The 19,265-nt window shown below is 46.8% G+C and overlaps 1 protein-coding gene across 2 annotated transcripts in view; it reads left to right on the top strand.

Annotated features, from left to right (window-relative positions):
- SH3PXD2B (SH3 and PX domains 2B) overlaps positions 1 to 19,265 on the top strand; it is a 118,270-nt gene that overhangs the window by 38,257 nt on the left and 60,748 nt on the right. For both annotated transcript variants that reach the window (XM_017859288.1, XM_017859287.1), the window contains exons 3-4: positions 10,026 to 10,101; positions 17,718 to 17,794. In XM_017859288.1, coding sequence (XP_017714777.1) covers positions 10,026 to 10,101; positions 17,718 to 17,794 — 153 coding nt within the window. The remainder of the gene's footprint in view (positions 1 to 10,025; positions 10,102 to 17,717; positions 17,795 to 19,265) is intronic.

Genomic DNA, 19,265 nt, shown 5'->3' with positions numbered 1-19,265 from the left:
AAAAAAAAAAAAAAAAAAAAAACTCCGTCTCAAAAAAAAAAGTAGAGACAGGGTCTCACTTTGACACTTAGGCTGGAGTGCAGCGGCGCCATCACAGCTCACTTGCAACCTCAAACTCCTGGGTTCAAGTGATCCTCCCACCTCAGCCTCCCGAGGAGCTGAGACTACAGGTGTGTGCCACCATGCCTGACGAATTTTTTAAATTTTTGTAGAGACGGAGTCTTGCTTTATTACCCCAACTGGTCTCAAACTCCTGGACTCAAGTCACCCACCCGCCTCGGCCTCCCAAAGTGCTGGGATTACAGGCCTGAGCCACCGCACCCGGCTGGAAGGTCCGCTTTATGAAGATTCACCTTGCAGCTTGGTTTCCTGACTTGCTTACCTTAGAAAGTCCTGATAGTCATGCCTGATGCTATTGCTTGACATCTGACCACGCGTGTCATTCACCTGAGGGTGCAGGAGATGGGATAGAGCCCCCGGCTTGAAATAAGAATATCTGGTGTCAGGTCCTTCCCTCTGTCTTACCAGCTGTGTGACCTTGGGATGGTTACCCAGCCTCTCTGATTCTCCCTTTCTGCCCTAGCTTGGGCCTGCCCTGGAGAGTTCATCAGAGTGTGGCAGAGGAAGTTGGCATCCAGGCAGAGCACTGGGGATGACCGGAGTGCCCAGAGAGCTGAGGGCAATGCCTAGCGGAAATGTGGCTGGATTGAGCCACATAGTAACGATATCAGCAGTCACTAACTGGAATGTGCCAGATGCCCATGTTGTATGCCATCTCATTCAGTCCTCACAGGCATGAGGTCAGTATTGTATCCATTTCACAGATGGGGAAACTGAAGCTCAGAAAGGCAGAGTCACATGCCCAGAAAGCAACATGGCTGGGATTCAAGCCCAGGTGTGGCTGGATCTGAAACTTGCACTCGTAACCTCCCTGCCTCCTTGGGCTCCGGGATTGCCTTTCAATCTGCCTATTCAAAGATAGACTTACCCACATAGCATCCTGCCCACAGCTGCCCCTTTTTAAGGCCCATTTGGTTCCTCCCTCTAAGATACAGGCAGAGTCTATCCCACAGAGGGCAGTTCTGACCAAAACGTGAGCCCTTTGCAAAAAGGTCTCGGGACCGGTGAGGGGTGCACTCTACACTGCACTGTGCAACCTTTGCCGTCTGAGTTTCCCCACTGGTTCATTGTGTCCCCCAGGCCAAGGGTCATGGGCATCACTGGAGCCAGGGCTTCCCTCACGGAAGGTGCAGTTAAACATTTGCTGACCTAGAGCTCGAGCTGCCACAAGGGACCCAGATGGATCTGTGCTTTCCATAAGCCTCCAGTGTAGTGGGAATAGGCAGATGTTATTTCAGTAGAGATAAACCCAGGTGTTCAGACAGGGACCTCCCTCCTAGCCAGGGAGCTCAGGCAGGGCTCACTTCCTGGAGGAGGTGACATCTGAGCAGGGTCTTGACAATGAATAAGGAATGGCCCCTCCACCGAGTGGGGGAGGGCATTGCATGCAGAGGACGCCTCACGTGCAAAGGTGCAGAGGTGCAACGGAGCAGGAGTCTTAGCTGGGCATCTTCCAGAATTCCAACATTGGCAGGGGGGCACAGAGCAAGCTGAGTCACTCTGCCCACAAAGGAGCCCTCGGGAGAAGTGCCAGCCTCATCTGTAAGAAGGAGCACTCCCTACGGGGAAGTTCATGCTGCAGGAATCCAGAGAAGCTTTTCTGGCTCCTCTCCTGCTCCGCACGCTGTGCCGCAGGGTGGCTGCTAGGCACAGGGGCTTGCGATTTGAGCAGTTCTTAGACGCATCAAATCACAGGTGGAGGCTGCGTCTTCATCTATGCCTTTGTCTGTCCAGAGACTGTCCCAAGTCATGCAGCAAAAACCACTTGTTTCCAATTTCCATTGAGCTAGGACTGACCTATAGCCGCCGCCTTCTTTTTTTTTTTTTTTTAAGATGGAGTGTCACTCTGGAGTACAGTGGCGCCATCTCGACTCCCTGCAACCTCCGCTTCCCAGGTTCAAACGATTCCCCCGCCTCACCCTCCCGAGTAGCTGGGATTACAGGCACGCGCTACCACGCCTGGCTAATTTTTGTATTTTTAGTAGAGATGGGATTTTGCCATGTTGGTCAGGCCAGTATTGAACTCCTTGCTGAAGCAATCCACCTGCCTCCGCCTCCCAAATTGCTGAGATTGACTTGTCTTCGTCTTAGATCCTGGTCCTTCCCCACCTCGGCCCTCTTGGGAGTTTGACAGCCCCAAGTGTACTTTTTAGGATTATCTGCCCAGAAGCCCCCATGCTCCACTGCAGAGGCCAAAGGGAAGGGAGGGCTTTCTTCCAGCTTTTCTGAGGACAGGTCTAGGGGGTGGCAGAACTGAACAGTTTTCACTCCCTAGGCAGGCCTTGCCTGGCTGGGAAGCCTTCCCAGCAAGATCCCAGCCAACATCTGGCGCGAGACTCTACCAACCATATTTATCCAAATACTGCCTTTACTCCATCCTCAGACACACTTTTTCTCCCCGACATTATCTTTGAAATTGGAGTATGCCTCCAATGTGTTGTGCATACTTAAATGGAATAGTTTTCCCTTCCCACTAAAAGCTATTACCATATGGAAGGTGTGTCGCTGGGAAAATACCGTAGTTGCCTTTTTCCACACAGTTAGCAATTCTTTATTTCTAAAATAGAAAGAGGCATGATTATCTTGGGCAGTTGCAGCTAAACTCAGGTCCAGGCCCTGTTGCTGCCACCTGGTATGTAATTTTTCCTTTCTCAGAGAGTGACTGACCAAACCAGTTAACCACTTTTTCTCATCTGTTTTTTCATTCATTCATTCATTCATTCATTCATTTACTCATTTGTTCTTTGCACAAATATCTAACAGGTGCCTACTGTGTACCAGTGAGGAGGTAGTGGGGCAGAAGAGAGGGCAAACACTAGTAAGGGGGTTGAACTGAAAAAATACAGGCCTGGACTTAGGGGGAGCAGTAAGTATGGAGAGAAGTGGACAGACCGGAGGTGGTGGCAGCCTCCGTGCAGCATGTCCATCAGGACACCAGACGTACTGATATTTAGACCAGCTCGTGGAGGGGACAGAATCCTCAAAGACAACAAACCGCAGATGATAGACTAGGTCCAGGGACATCGTTGTGTTCGGGGACCTGAAAGCCCTGCCCCAGGACCCTGTGGCTTTCTGCCAGCCTTCAGCTGCACATCATGGCCCCAGGCCTTTCTCCACTTCCTGCTCTGGCTCCTCTGGGACTTGGGGCTTTTGTGATATTGAGGGGGTAAACCCCTCCCAAGTCCGGCCTCTATGGCTGCTGCTAACGCAAACCACGTGCAGTGGCCAGCTTCCATGGCGTGTTCTTTGGACAACGTGTCTCGCATTCCCTCTACCGCAAGCTGATGTCTTGAAAACTGCTGATGGAGTGTTCTCTCTTTCTTCTTGGAAGCCTGTGATGTGGCAACTTGATGTGACTCCTTCTCCCTTCCTACTCCCCAAATGACTCATCTTCCTCTTCAGTTTCCAGTCCTCCTCGCCCTGAGCACCACTTCTTTTGTTATCTGGGGGGAAGCACGGGTAGCGGGTTTTCTCATTACCAAGGATGACATTGGTTAGACTTTGAGGGGCATGCCTCTTCTCCTGCTGCTGCAGACAGCCTGGGTCTTGGAGAACCTACTTCAAGGCCTTTGGATGCCTAGTATTACAGTTCTCTGCATAGACGCAATTGGTGGCCGGTAAACCTGGACACCCCAAGACCAGCTCGGCAAGGAGAGCTTGCAGGGCTCTAATCCCCCAGCTTGTTACCCTGAGTCCTAGTCTTTGCAACTAGCGAACTTACAGATGGCCGTTGACATTGACACAGTGGTGTTGAAAACGAAATAAAACTGGATGTGGTTTAAATAGGAGGATATTGTGATAGTCCAGCCCTGCACTGTCCGGGATGGCAGCCGCTCATCACGTGAGGGTATTTAAATGTAAATTCAAGTCAATTAAAGAAAATGTTTAAATTGAGCTCCTCAGTTGCAGGAGCAGCATTTCACATGCTCAATAGCTACCAGGAGGCTAGTGGCCACTGGGTTGCACAGCAAGATGTAGAACACCTCCATCATGGCAGAAAGTTCCAGCAGACAGCCCTGCTGCAGCCACGGGACCACCTGGGCAGTCCTGAGGGGTTTTTTTGCCAACCTTAAAACACAACCTCACAATCATATATTATTCAGCCTTTAAAAAGAAGGAAATTCTACCACATGCTACAACGTGGTTGGAGCTTGAGGACCTTATGCTCAGTAAAATATGCCAGATCCAAAAGGGCAAATACTGTGTGATCCACTTATTGGAGGCAGCTAGAACAGTCAGATTCATAGAGACAGAAAGCAGAGTAGTAGTTGCCAGGGCCAAGGTGGGGGGAGAGGGGGGAGTCACAGTTTCAGTTTTGAATGATGAAGAGGTTCTGGAGATGGAGGGTGGTGATGTTTGCACAACATTGTGAATGTGCTTAATGCCACTGAACTGTACACTCAAATGTGTTTGAAATGGTAAATCTTATATTGTGTGTATTTAACACGATTTAAAAAAAAAGAAAACCACACAGCCTTACAGACTACTAAAAGTTATCCCCAAATAACTTTCAAAATAACATATTCAATATGGGCAGAGTACAAGGAGCGGGGATTTCTTGCTGAGCATCTGGTGTGCTCCCCAGAGTTTCCACACGGCACTCATTTACCCAGCCCCGCTGTGGAGCAGGCTGCATCCCTCATTCTGCAGACAGCCAAACAGGCTTAGGGGATGAAGTGTCTGACTAAGGACACACAGCTGGCATGAGGAAGCATCAGGACTGAACCCCAGGGCTGTTGGGTCCCCAGCAGTTGTCTGTGGTTAGACTATGCAGTATTTAAACCCTGATCTTCCACCTCCAACAAATAAATAACACAAAGGGAAGCCTTTCAGCTCCTTGGGCCATGCTGATGTGGGTAAAACCAAGTCAGGACAAAGGGCGAGAGAACAGCTTCCTAAGACCACGCAGTAGAGACCCCTCTGAGGACTGAAAACACAGCAGTGGCAGGGACTCATTGGCTGGCATGTACATTCAGGCAGGGTCGCCAAAGGAACCCGGAGGTTGGAAATAGTCGTATTAGGGTGGACAGATTACTGGTGCATTCTTTAAAAAAAAAAAATCCTTTTAATGGTGTTTCGTTGTCTTAACAAATAAAATTGAGAAGGGAAAAAGTAGATAGTGTTAGGCAAAAACCTCTAAAGCTCCAAAATACTCCACAGCTGAGACTGATTAATGGCTCTGCTTTTGAAAAGAAAGCATGCTGTTCACATGTGCACAGAATATTAAACTTACCTCATCTCAGGCTGACTTTAGCGTTCATATGACACTCTGAAGCTGCCTCAAAGAGTGGTGTTAGACAAAAAGAATGGAATTTAGACAAAGATGCGTGGACTGACTGGACACACCACTTACCTGTGTGACTTCAGGCAAGTTCACTGTCCTCTCTGCTCCCAGTTTCCTCATCCGTGACAAGGGAAATGTAACATTTATTTCACAGAGTTACTGTGAAGGTCACATGAAATCGTATATGAGAGGATGTGTTCACTGTGAACTGTTATACACATTAGTTGTGATTACTAATTATTAGTGTAATGTGAATATTATTCCTCAGAGTTACTTAGCAAACATCTCCTGACGTTGCCTCCCAAGGTGTTTGCTCAGTTGCATTCATTGGTTCAGCCAATTTTTTTAAATTAACAAACTTTAGTTTTTAGAGAAGTTTTAGGTTCTCAGAAAAATTGACTGGAAAGTACAGAGCCCCTTGTCCTCCCCACTCACAACCTCTCTTCATCAGCATCAAGTTCAGCCCGTTTTTATTGAGCACCTACTATGTGCTGGCATTGAGGAGCTCTTGGATTCACAAAAGGAAGGCTGCCTTTTCCCACAAGGCCCCACTGTGGCCTCACCTGTCTCTGAATGACAGTGGACCAAGCATTTCCACCTCACCAGGCAACACAGAGCAGGGGGCAATGACTCCAAACCACAAATAAAACCACATGTTTAAAATACAGGCAAGGATGTAGAGAAAAGGGAACTCTTATACACAGTTGGCGGGAACGTAAACTAGTATAGCCACCGTGGGAAACAATGTAGAGGTTCCTCAAAACACTGCAAAGAGAACTACCATATGATCCAGCAATCTCACCACTGGGCATTTATCCAAAAGAAAGGAAATCAGTATATCTAAGAGATAATACATCCCATGTTGATTGCAGTTCTAGTCACAACAGCCAAGGTGTGGAATCAGCCTAAGTACCCATCAGCAGATGAATGGATAAAGAAATTGTGATATGGGCCGGGCGCAGTGGCTTACGCCTGTAATCCCAGCACTTTGGGATGCTCGAGGTGGGTGAATCACCTGAGATCAGGAGTTCGAGACTAGTCTGACCAACGTGGTGAAACCCCGTCTGTACTAAAAATACAAAACTTAGCCAGGTTTGGTGACCCATGCCTGTAATCTCAGCTACTGGGGAGGCTGAGGCAGGAGAATCACTTGAACCCAGGAGGTGGAGGTTGCAGTGAGCCAAGACCGCACCATTGCACTCCAGCTTAGGCAACAAGAGTGAAACTCTGTCTCAAAAAAAAAAAAAAAAAAGAAGAAGAAGAAGAAGAAAATGTGGTATGCATACACAATTGATACTATTCAGCCATCAAAAATAAGGAAATTCTGTCATTCGCAGCAACATAGATGCCACTGGAGGACGTTATGTTAAGGGAAATAAGCCAGGAACATAAAGTCCTCACTTATATGTGGAAGCTAAAAAAGTTGATCTCATAAAAATAAAAAGTAGCACAGAGGATAACTAGAGGCTGGGAAGGGTAGGGGGAAGTGGGGAGATAGGGAGAGATTTGTAAAAGGATACAAAATCACAGATAGAAGGAATAAGTTCTAGTGTTTTGGGTGGTTTTGTTTTTGTTTTGTTTTTGTTTTGAGACGGAGTTGCTCCTGTTGCCCAGGCTGTAGTGCAATGGCACGATCTCGGCTTACTGCAACCTCCACCTCCCGGGTTCAAGCGATTCTCCTGCCTCAGCCTCCCTAGTAGCTGGAATTACAGGTGCCCGCCACCACGCCCAGCTAATTTTTTGTATTTTTGGTAGAGACAGGGTTTCACTATGTTAGTCAGGCTGGTCTCGATCTCCTGACCTCAGGCGATCCACCCACCTTGACCTCTCAAAGTGCTGGAATTACAGGTGTGAGCCACTGCGCCTGGCCAGTTCTAGTGTTTTATAGCACTGTGGGATGACTATAGTTAACAATAGCGTGTTATATAGTTTCAAATAGCTAGAAAGAAAACGTTGAATATTTCTAACACAAATAAATGATCCACGTTTGAGATGACGGATATGTAAATATGCAGATCTGATCACTACATATTATGTGAATCACAACATTACTAATGTACCCCATGAATATATAATTATTATGTGTCAATTAAAAATTAAATTTTAGAAATTTAAAAAATAAAAAGAAACTAGAAAGTGAAAACCCAGGCCAGGCACGGTGGCTCACGTCTGTAATCCCAGCACTTTGAGAGGCCGAGGCGGGCAGATCACTTGAGGTTAGGAATTCGAGACCAGCCTGGCCAACATGGTAAAACCCTGTCTCTACTAAAAATAAAGTTAGGCAGGTGCCTGTAATCCCAGCTACTTGGGAGGCTGAGGCAGGAGAATTGCTTGAACCTGGGAGGCGGAGGTTGCAGTGAGCTGAGACCACGTCATTGCACTCCAGCCTAGGCAACAAGAGTGAAACTCCATCTCAAAAAAAAAAAAAAAAAATAGTATTAATAACCCAAAGCACACAAAAGAAAAGCAATAATTAAGATAAGAAATTGACATCCTGAGCAACATGGCAAAAGCCATCTGTACAAAATACAAAAAAATTAGCCGGGCATGGTGGCACACGCCTATAGTCCCAGCTACTCTGGAGGCTGAGATGGGAGGATCACCTGAGCCCGGGGAGATTGAGGCTGTAGTGAGCCATGATTGTGCCACTGCACTCCAGCCTGGGTGACAGAGCAAGACCCTGTCTCAAAAAAGAAAAGAAATTGAGAACAGAAAAAGAATAAAGAAAATCATTGAAACTAAAAGCAAGTTCTTTGAAACAACAAAGATTAATAAACCTGTAGCTAGAGACCAAGGGAAAAAAGAGAGAAGGGAAAAAACAAAACACAAAACCCACAGTTTAAAAGTTTAAAGACTTCTGGGGCAAGGCCGTGCATCCCAGCAGCTTCCAGGATGCCCAGCCAAGCTAAGGCTGACTCACCTGCCCAGGGCATCATGTAGAACAGCACCAAAGAGGCCGGGAGCTCCAGCATGGAAAAGCAGCCCTGTCCTTTTTAATTGTCTTCGTAGCATTTCAGAGGCGGGGTGATTTGATGATAAAGAAGCAAGTGGTCTTCAGTCTCTGGCCCCTCCGCTTTGTTGGCTACGGGCCTTCAGTTTCCTGGACAGTCATGTCCACCTTAAAGCAATGATCCAAGGTTTTAATGAGGGAATGTTTCTAAAGAATCTAGCCCATGTCTGGCAGATAGTACGTGTTCAATATACGTATCTCATTTCTCTCCCACTTCAGGTCCTCCCTTCCCTCCCCACATGTCTGCACAATAGCTGTGTGTATTTCTCCTGGACTTTTCAAAGCTTCTTTTATTCCATGAGAGGGACAGATCTTGAGTGCCAGAGTGACTTTCCTGTGGGCAGGCTTTTCACATTCCAACCATTACTCCACGAGGGTTGGGACTGCCTTCCCGTCTGCTTTGATTCCTTTACCCAAGTACTAAACAGGGTAGGTTAAGAGGCTGCTCACACAAATAACCTCACTGTACAACAAGAGCATCTTGCCGTAGCTCACTCAGGCCATGTGTCCAGCAGAGGTCACTGGGATCTTTGGACCTCATCCCATGACTACGACCAGCAGAAAGCCAGGCTCTGGAATGTGGCCAATCCCCATAAAAGGGGGAAATAGCAAGTGCGAAAGCATCCACCAGTCATCGTCTTCCACCCTGAAGTGACACATGTCTCCAGCTCACATGGAATGGCCACATCCTACTTCAAGGGACTGAGGAAAGTACGAATCTACCATGTGCTCAGAAGAAGAACCAGAAATATTTGACGACAGCGTTAATGACTTCCCAGCCCAGCTTCAGTCCATAAAATAATGCTGCAAGTTGGTGTCCCTATGGCAGACTTAAAGATGAGACCCCAAAAGGTTTTGTCACCTCCCTAAGACCACATGGGGAGTAAGCAGCAGATCCTTGTAATTTTGTATGCCAAATCTGATATTTCACATGAAGTCCCTGAAGCGTTCCGAGATACATTTATGGTACTATGAAAGGTTTTTGTTTTGGGGACTCTGCCCTCTTGCTCCTGTACCCCTACAGCAGCCTACACCTCCCTCTGTTTACACCACCTTTTAATGATCAACTTTCTTCTCGTCCCCTCTCTAGATTAGGAATCTTTTCCTCGCTGTACCCTGTTCCTCTAGCACAGAGCCAGGCCCAAAGCTGTCTGTTGAGCTGACCTGGGGAGCTCTTCCTGTGTCAGGGGAGTATAGTGCTCTCATAAGCATGAACCTAACCACATTGATTGGATGCTAGTGATTTATTCCTTACCTCAACCCAGCAATTCTTAGGAGCAGGATGACCTGCTGTCCATGAAATCCTGGTGGCCCTAAGGGTATTGTTCACGTTTCAGATACTGTGGATGGAGAATCCCAGGAAAGCCGGGAATGGTCGCTCCTGACTCTGAGCCTTCACAAATCTGGCATTTGTGGATATAAACATCGTTTTCATGGGCTTTCTAGTCCAACTGAAATTGCCTTTCCCATTAGTGTGGGTTTCTGGAAAGCTGAATGAAGTGAACGTTTTGTATATCACATCACATATTTCACATATTCCTTTAAAATGTCCTAGATGGTGTTTCTTGCATTATGAAAGGTTTTTGTTTTTGGTATTCTCCCCCCACTTAGATGCAGATGTTGGACAAATTTCCCATGGAAGGAGGACAGAAGGACCCCAAGCAGCGGATCATCCCCTTTCTGCCAGGTAGGTGAGATGGGTGCTCTCAGACTGGGACACTGGGGGCTCTGGTACAGCTCCCAGAGCCCTTGGGACAGTTTATCAGCTTGCCTTCCTTTATCAGGGGACACCATCCCACTGACCAGAATCTCAGCCATTTGTAGACATTAACCCATTTATGCCGGAGGTTGCAATTTTTTGTATTTTTGCATGAGTGAAAAATCAGACCTTGGCAGTGACCTTGAGCAGTAATAGATAAATAACTCCCACAGGCTTAATGTTGCAATAATGGAACACTAGGCATAGGTGGGTTAATGACTAAGTGCTTGGGTTTTGGCATTAGATGCTACACCATTTACTAGATGATGAATGACCTTGAGAAGACCCTTTACCTCTGGGATCCTCAGTTTCTCCCATCTCTAAAATGGGACTAATTCGAGCTCAGAAAGTTTTTCTAGTGAGTGCTTTCTGTTTCGATAACTATGGTATTCGTTTTCTATTCTTGCATAACAAATTACTACCAATTTAATAGCTTAAAACACCCAAGTGTTACCTTACAGATCTGTGGGCCAAAAATCCAGGCAGGGTTTTTGGCCCAAGTGGGTTCTGCTCAAGGTCTCACGAGGCTGAAGTCAAGATGTCAGCTGAGCCAAGCTCTTATCTGGAGGACCTAGAGAAAAGTCTACTTCCAGCCTCCACGTAGATTGTTGGCAGAGTTCATTTTGTCACAGCTATAGGACCAAGATCTGTTTCCTTGCTGGCTGTCACCCTCTCAGCTTCTAAAAGCTTCCCACATCCCTCATCACAGGAGCCCTCTATTGCAGGATCTGGCCAGCAGCCCGCAATGCAACGGGGCTCTCTCTTTGTTCCCAGGCGGATCGGCAGGTCGAGAAATAATAGACACACACAAGATAATGAAAGCTGGGTCCAGGAGGGTCACCGCCTTCTGGTCCCACAATGCCACCAATGCACTGGATATACCAGCATTTATTATTAAGTTTAGTGAGGGCAGAGGTAGGTTAGTGAGGGATTTAGGGTCATTTGATTATGGGGTGAGATGGTCACATGGGGATGAAGCAGTTCTTTAACATAACATCTGTATGCAGAAGTACAGTAGTATACAGAGATGAGAATTTACAATATAGTGCATGCATCAGTAATTTCTAACAGAGCCTTAAAACAGGAACACAGTCTTTCCATAACCTATGATTAGCAAGATATTAATCAGCAGTAACAGTTGCAGCAAAAGCTGGTTACAAACAATCCATAGGAACAGGACGTGAAGCTAGACAACTGGTTAGACCAGAAATTCTCAGAAGGAAGTATGCCTTAACCCTAAAGAGGCCTAGTAGAGCCATGGCAAGATGAGGGTGTTTATAGCCCTATCGTATCCATATGAACAGGCGCCCCTCATGCGTCCATTTATAGGCTCTCCACAAGGGTCACATTCCATTCCCAGAGCTATGAACATTTGCTTTTCTGGGATAGGAATCTTGGTGATGTGAAACCTCCCTGACTGCGCGTCCGTTCATAGGCTCCCTGCAGGGGGAAGCACGTCACGCGTTCTTGGCTCATTCTGACAGTCCAACCTGGCATTGTCTTTACACAATCCTGCATGCAACTTTGTATTTACAATAATCAGGACCATTTCATCTTTTATTCCATAGCAATAGTTTCAGGGGGTCTCCCTACAGCCCTCTCCATCTCCCAGCCAACAGTGGGGCAGCAAATCTCACTTGGCCTTCAAATCCCTCTGACTTTGCCTTCTGCTACCAGTCAGGGAAAGCTGACTGCTTTTAAGGACCCATACGATTATTACCTGACTAATCCAGGATAATCTCCCTCTTCTGAAGTGAACGGAAGGCGTATAATAGCTCGTCACATACACAAACTTTGGGGATTAGGGCAGCACATCTTTGGGGGATATTTTAGAAAGTTTATGAACCTACCTCACACAGCTAACACACAGCACACCAGCTGCTGTGTAGCGTTTACTGCAGTTATATCTAGTCTCTGTTCCCAAGGCAGTCAGTCTCCATCCCCCCAAATTCTTACCAAAGCATACTATAACGGCTTCAGCTCAAAGAGAGGGGTTACCCAAACCAGTGTTACTGCTTCAAGTATAATAATAGCTCCCTACTGTGGGCCGGTCACTCAGTGCTTTACTTTCATTACCTCGTTTGGTCCTCAGAGCAGCCCTGCAGCGTAGGCATTACTGCACCCATTTCACGGATGAGGAAAATTGAGGCTCAGGAAACCTATAGGCGCTTGCACAGATGGCAGAACTGGAATTCAGACACAGGTATGGCTGACTTCAAAATTCGTGCCTGAGTCAGACAACCTGGGTTCCAATCCCACCATGCCCCCCTCACCAACTCTGTCACCTTGGGTAGATGACTTCATTTGCAAATTGGAGATAATAATGGTACTAAAAAGATGAAGTTGTTATGATGATTCTGTAAATGCCGGGCAGGTTGCTAACAGCCATCAAGCACTTACTATGATGATTTTTATATACTGAAAATCAGCAATCTGACAATCACCCTAAGTCATAGATATTTAGAGCTGGACGGGCCCTTTNAAAAAAAAAAAAAAAAAAAAAAAAAAGTATCTTTTTTTCAGCAAAGGGAACAGGTCTAGAGATGGGGGGGACTCCCTGGGTCACACAAGTGCCAGTCTCTCAACCCCCTAGTCCAGAACATAGTGGGTTTTTCAGGTATTACTGTCACTGAATGGGTTTAGAGACAGGGCACATGTGTTTGCCAGGCTTCCTCCACTGGGAGAATCCTTTACCTAAAAAAGCTAACATTTGTAGTTCCTCCACTGGCAAAGTGTACAACCATGCTGGAATTTTCTTTCCTGCTGGAGAAAACCCCGCTGGCCAACTGCAGCAGCCAAATGTCAGCGCTCCAAAGCGTGTGCTCCAGAGTCAAACAGACTAGCCTGTGACCTCAAGCAAGCGACATCCCCCTCTGAGCCTCAGTTTCCACATCTGTTAAAAACAGGACAGTGACCCCTGCTTCACAAGGTCCAGTTCCTGGCACATAGTAGATTCTTGGTAAAGGCAGAAACAGGGTCCTGGGACATGCCTTCGGAATCTCTTGGTTTCACGTGTTAGTGTCCTCCTTAAATGATCATTCTGGATATTAAAGGTAAACTGGACTCCAAATGCAGGTTTTTTTCACCAAGAAAGGAAAGGAAGGCAGTGAGTTCTAACTCTTTACTGGATAAAAGACAAAACCAGCTCTGGAGAACTACCCAAGACGGAGAAGAACTTGAGCCGACCCTCTCCCAAGCTCTTAAAAGCTTTCATGGTTACGTAATCCTTCTCCACCAGAGAATTAATGAAACGGCTGTTCCCAGGGACTTGGTCTCTTCTCAAGGCACCCACTTGTGGCTTGGAGAGGTCCTGCTAGGCCCCAGGACCCCGCTGGGCCCCAGGACCCCAGACCACTCCTTCTGAGCCACCTCTTAGCTTTTCCTCGAAGCCGAGGGTGAGGCCAAGACAGGGAAGCACGAGAGAAGCGCCCCCTCTCCTAGGGGTCAGTTTTCTGCCAAGACTGCCGCGTCAGCAGAACAAAAGCAAGTCTCATGTTAGCACAAAGGCGGGGGAGGGGAGAGCAGCCTGCACAGTTTTCCATCCCAGCAGGAGCTGGGGAAGCCAACTTGGCAGAAGATGCTGCCTGAAAAATAGGAATTACAGTCTGGCCTTCCTCCACAGTGGAAAACAAAAGCCGACCGTTCCCACCAAAGGCTGTGTTCGCCTCTGAACACCCTTTCCACTCCAGGAAGGCAGCCGGCTCACCCTCCTTCCCTGAGATGCACACAGAAACACCTCCCGTCAGGCACAGGCCAGGGCCGCTGCCCACGGCACCTCACCAGGGAGGCCCTGGCCAAGGGGGCGCTGGCTCCCATGCCTACTGCTGGCCTCACGGTTCTGCCCCATGGCCAGAACCTGAGCCACAACTCGGCCTCTGCTGTGGGTAAATGACAAATTGGCCCACTGGAGGCAGGTTTAAGAAAGCTGGGAGTTGAGGAAGGAACGTGCGCTCTGAATTGCAGAGTGCATGAATCATCTAAAGTAAAAAAATAATAAGTAATTTCCCCTTTGCAAGCACCTACTAAGGGCCATCCCTGTGCTGGGTGTCATGGAGATGGCTTCTAAGAGCTAGGGGCTGCTGTCCCATTTCACAGATGAGGAGACTGAGGCTCCGGGAGGTAAATGCATTCCCCAAAATTCCCCCTAGGATTGGCCAGGGCCTCATGGACTGCAGAGCCTGTGGCCTCTCCAGCAGGCCCCACTGCTGCCACAGGGCATCTTGCCCTTGTTGCTGGCAGGACACCAGACGTGCACCGAGAGATTCCTGTCCCACTGAGGTCACACAAGTATAGGAATGACACTTATGTCCTGGAGTTGCCCCCTCAGGAAACGCTGAAGGCGCCTGAGTCTTCTGTTCCCTTTCAATTCCTGTAGACCTGTCCTTGGATGGATCCTCAGCTTTAGTGTCTAGTTGGATGGCAGCCTCAGGACAGGCCTGTGCCTATTGTCATGGGCCAGCGCTGCCCCATGAGGGTGGAGATATTTTGAGCCTGTTCACGACCTTTTCAGTAAGACACCTGTACACCCACCCTCTACCCTTCCCCTGTTTTACAGAAGAAAAATTATACCTGAAGGGGACCAAAATAGTTTTGATTAGGGACTTGTCTCCCATTTTGAGAAATAAATTACGGAACATTTGCTGGGCAGGATTTCTCTTCATAGGCACACATTCCTTGTTTTTCCTGAAGGCTCAGGACACTGCTGGGGTTCTACATTGCAAGTAATTCCACCTACAAGGACAATAAAATGGAGATAGGGAGTATTTGATTGTCACAATGACTGGAGGTGGGGTGGGGTTGGGAAGGCTACCAGCTTCATCTGGATTTGAACCAAGGATGCTAAACATCCTGCAGGGTGGGAGCCTCCAGTCCAGGGAAGCATTGCCCCACCCAGACTCCAGCAGGGTCCCCCCTCCCCTGCTTTTGGGAAACACCAGCTATGAGCAGCAGGAGGGCAGGCCACAGCCTTCTTGCTCCCCGCTAGCCCCAAAGCGTGGCACAGAAAGGCCTTACACAGAGACTGTACCTGTTCAGTGAGTAAGATCATCGGCTCCAGGGAAATCCGATTGCAAACCGCTTCCCACTTCCCTGCCTCATTTACTTTTTTTGCTAATGACATGAAAATTTTCTGATTCTAAAAGCAATAAATGTTTATGGCAGAAATTTTGGAGAAAGTGTAAAAAAGAAAACCAAAATTCTCTGTCTTTATTACTCAAAGACAAGCACCTTGAACTTTGTGATGTGTATTCAACTACTTTTTTTTTTTTTTTTTTTTTTGAGACAGAGTTTTGCTCTTGTTGCCCAGACTGGAGTGCAATGGCACGATCTCAGCTCACTGCAACCTCCATCTCCCAGGTTCAAGCAATTCTCCTGCCTCAGTCTCCCGAGTAACTGGGATTACAGGCATGCGCCGCCAGCTAATTTTTGTATTTTTAGTAGAGACAGGGTTTTACCACGTTGGCCAGGCAGGTCTCAAATTCCTGACCTCAGCTTATCCACCTGCCTCGACTTCCCAAAGTGTGGGGATTACAGGCGTGAGCTACCACGCCCAGCCTAGATATTTTTTTAATTGGTGAAAATCAGAAAGAAAAAAAAAAAGGCTTTCTTTTTTTTTTAATTTACTGTGTCTACCTAGTTTCCCAATAGTGTCCTTTTGCACCAGAGCAAGTTGTCCAGTTGTTTAAAATGTTGAATTAGCCATATGGTCTTTTAGGGTGCAAATCTCTATTACCACTTTGCATTGCAAATCTTTAAAAGTCAGTAGGGTTGTTTTTCAACATCCCTTCCAGTTCTGTCATATTATGAAAATTCTGACTATACTAGCCTTTTTTTGTTTTGAGACGGAGTCTCACTCTGTCACCCACGCTGGAGTGTCATGGTGTGATCTTGGCTCACTGCATCCTCCGCCTCCCAGGCTCAAGTGATTCTCCTGCCTTAGCCTCCCGAGTAGCTGGGACTATAGGCACATGCTACAACGCCTGGCTGATTTTTATTCTTATTTTATTTGCATTTTAGTAGAGACGGGGTTTTGCCATGTCGGCCAGGTTGGTCTCAAACTCCTGACCTGAAGTGATCCACCCACCTTGGCCTCCCAAAGTGCTGGGATTACAGGCATGAACCACCACGCCCGACACTTACTAGACTTTTCTATGCCATCCTATCCCTGCCTGCCCCAGCTTGATCTATGGAGATAACCATCTCACCAGAAACCATCTTAGATCAATAGTAATCTCTCTTCACCTTGCCAGGCTCTTGACCCAAATTCCTCTTTTTAACCAACCTCCTACGGCCAGAAATAGAGAGAGCTCTTAGTAGGTCTCCATGTTCTGCTCTCCAGAGCAGCTGTGGTCCTCCCACGCCTTCCCCTTGACCTACCCATAGATTCCCCCTGGTCGCTCTGCACGAGCTTGGTAGAGGTGCTCATCTCCATCCCCGATATGTTTGGCCCTCCTTTATGTCTTATTTCTGATTTCCCCTGCCCCCGACTGTGGTAGATCCAGAATGGTGAGCCAGGTGGTCTTAAACTTTAGTGCGTATGCTTCACCACCATCTCTCTAAGAGAGGATAGCCTGTCTAAACTCTTGAGAACCCACTGATTTGCTTTAAACAGACCTCACCCATGACATTTCAATGTCTTGGATATTTCCAGAGATCTCCAGTGGCATCATGTATATACCCGTGTTTTCCTGTGACCCACATTCTCTGCCCATGTGTCATATTGGTAGCCCCAGGCCCCAGAGTTTCGGATGTTGTGAAGCAGGTCGTGGACTCTCAGTTAATATTTGGTGAAATAGGAAAACTCGAAACCCTTCTCTCACGAACACTAATTGGGGAAGGAACTGGAAGAATTTGCCATCTTTGCAGGTGGAAGCCACATTCATACATTTATCAAACATTAGTGTCACAGAATGGACTGAGACACAGTCAGTTCCTATTTGTGCAGAGCACATGACTGGTAGGACAGAAGAAGTGCTGTAAAAATAAATAATGTGTGCAGTCAGAAAGAGCCGTCTCTTAACCGCTATGAGGGATGGTGGTGGGGTTGCATGGGGAGGTGTCCGGGCAGAGGGGAGGGCTCAGCATGGGGGTTTAGGGAACATGAGGAAAAGGCAGAGGGTGAATGAGGATAAGGGAGGAGTCTGAACTATTGCTGAGGGCATGTCTGCTTGTCCACTGCACTGTTCACCCAGCCAGAATCCTGGAGTTGGACAGGACCTCACATGCTCGGGTCCAACCTTCTTTCTTCATCAGGTAGGAGTGGCTTCCTTCTGCGGTTGTTTCCAGCCTCCCTTATCTCACCAAAACTTACTCCGTGGCTCCCATTCCCCCAAGCCCTTGTGTTAAAACTGTGAACATGGTTTAGGGGGACCTCGCATGGCCTTATCCAAGCCCCGCGGAAGTCCAGCAGGGGTACCTTGATCACAGCCAGGAATTTTGGCACCACTCAGACCTACCCTAGGAACAGCCATGTCCACATCCTCTCAGGTTGCTGAGAGCTTGTCCCTGTTCCCTGACAACACTGTCTTTGCTCTTATCTTCTGCAGGTAAGATTCTCTTCAGACGAAGCCACATCCGGGACGTGGCTGTCAAACGCCTGATACCAATTGATGAATACTGTAAGGTAAGGCTTAGAAATGCCCACACAGTCTTCCCTGTAGGTGTATTCTGTTTTCTTTTCTTTTTCTGGCTACAGGATGCTCACCGATAAAAATTTATACAATTCAAAGGAATGTAAAGAAATTAGGGGGAAAAGTCACTCATTATCATTAAACTTAGAGGCAACAGTTATTAAGGGTTTTACATATTTCCTTTCCACCTTTATGTGCATTTCGTAATGATGTTGAGACCATTCTGTATGTGTTATTTTGTTGCTCTTTCTCTTTTGCCATAATTATGTGAGAATTTCCCTGCTATTAAAATATCCTTTTGGCTGGGCACGGTGGCTCACACCTGTAATCTCAGCACTTTGGGAGGCCAAGGCAGGTGGATCACTTGAAGTCAGGAGTTTGGGACCAGCCTGGCCAACATGTTGAAACCCCATCTGTACTAAACATAGAAAAATTAGCCAGGTGTGGTGGTGCACACCTGTAGTCCCAGCTACTTGGGAGGCTGAGGCAGGTTAATCACTTGAACCTGGGAGGTGGAGGTTGCAGTGAGCTGAGATTGGCGCCACTGCACTCCTGCCTGGGCAACAGAGTGAGACTCTATCTCAGAAAAAATAAAAATCCTCATAAGCCTGCTTTTAATGACCGCATAGAATTCCCTTATACATTCGTGCTTCAAAAGTTATTTAACCAACCCCTGTTATTTGATGGTGCAGCGGCTTTAGTCCTAAATAACAAGAGACCTGCCTTTTGGTTGTATTTCATTTGACTTGAGGCTCTAGTCAGGAAAGGAGCATGTTTTTATTTAGTTTAACAGTTTTCCTTTGGTATTTACTTCTCCAAGTTAAAATCACTAGCGATTCTGATGGGAGAGGAGTAGGAATAGCAAGAAATGTTTTTTAAATGGAGCAGTGAACGATCTCCCCCTCAGATCAGGAACAAAGCGAGTATGTTTACCCTCACGTGTGTGTTCTACATTTTACTGGAGGACTAGCCGGTGTAAGCAAACAAAAAAGAAAGAAAAGGCATCCAGATTGGCAAGGAAAGAGTGTAACTCTTGACTCACAAATGACATGATTCTCTATGTAGAAAATCATAAGAGATCCATCAAAAAATGCTAGGACAAATAAATGAGTTTAGTAAGATCAGGATTAAACGCTCAGTATACAGAAAGCAATTGTATTTCTATACCTTAGGAACAAATAATCCAGAAGTGAAATTAAGAAAACAGTCCCACTCCCAGTAGCATCAAAAAGAATAAAATACTTACAAATAAGTTTCACAAAAGAAGTGCAGGATTTATACACTGAAACTACAAAACATTTCCATGAAAATTAAAGAAGATCTAAATTCATGGAGATACATTCCATACTTATGGGTTGGAAGACTCAATGTTGTTAAAATGTAACTCCTCCCAGAATTAATCTGCATATTCAATACAATCCCTGTCAAAATCTTTTCATAGGCTTTTAATAGAAATTGACAAGC

Source organism: Rhinopithecus bieti, unplaced genomic scaffold, assembly GCF_001698545.2.
Source record: "Rhinopithecus bieti isolate Rb0 unplaced genomic scaffold, ASM169854v2 scaffold_49762, whole genome shotgun sequence".
In the NCBI taxonomy this organism is placed as follows: Eukaryota; Metazoa; Chordata; class Mammalia; order Primates; family Cercopithecidae; genus Rhinopithecus; species Rhinopithecus bieti.
This window is presented reverse-complemented; position numbering and strand designations above follow the sequence as displayed.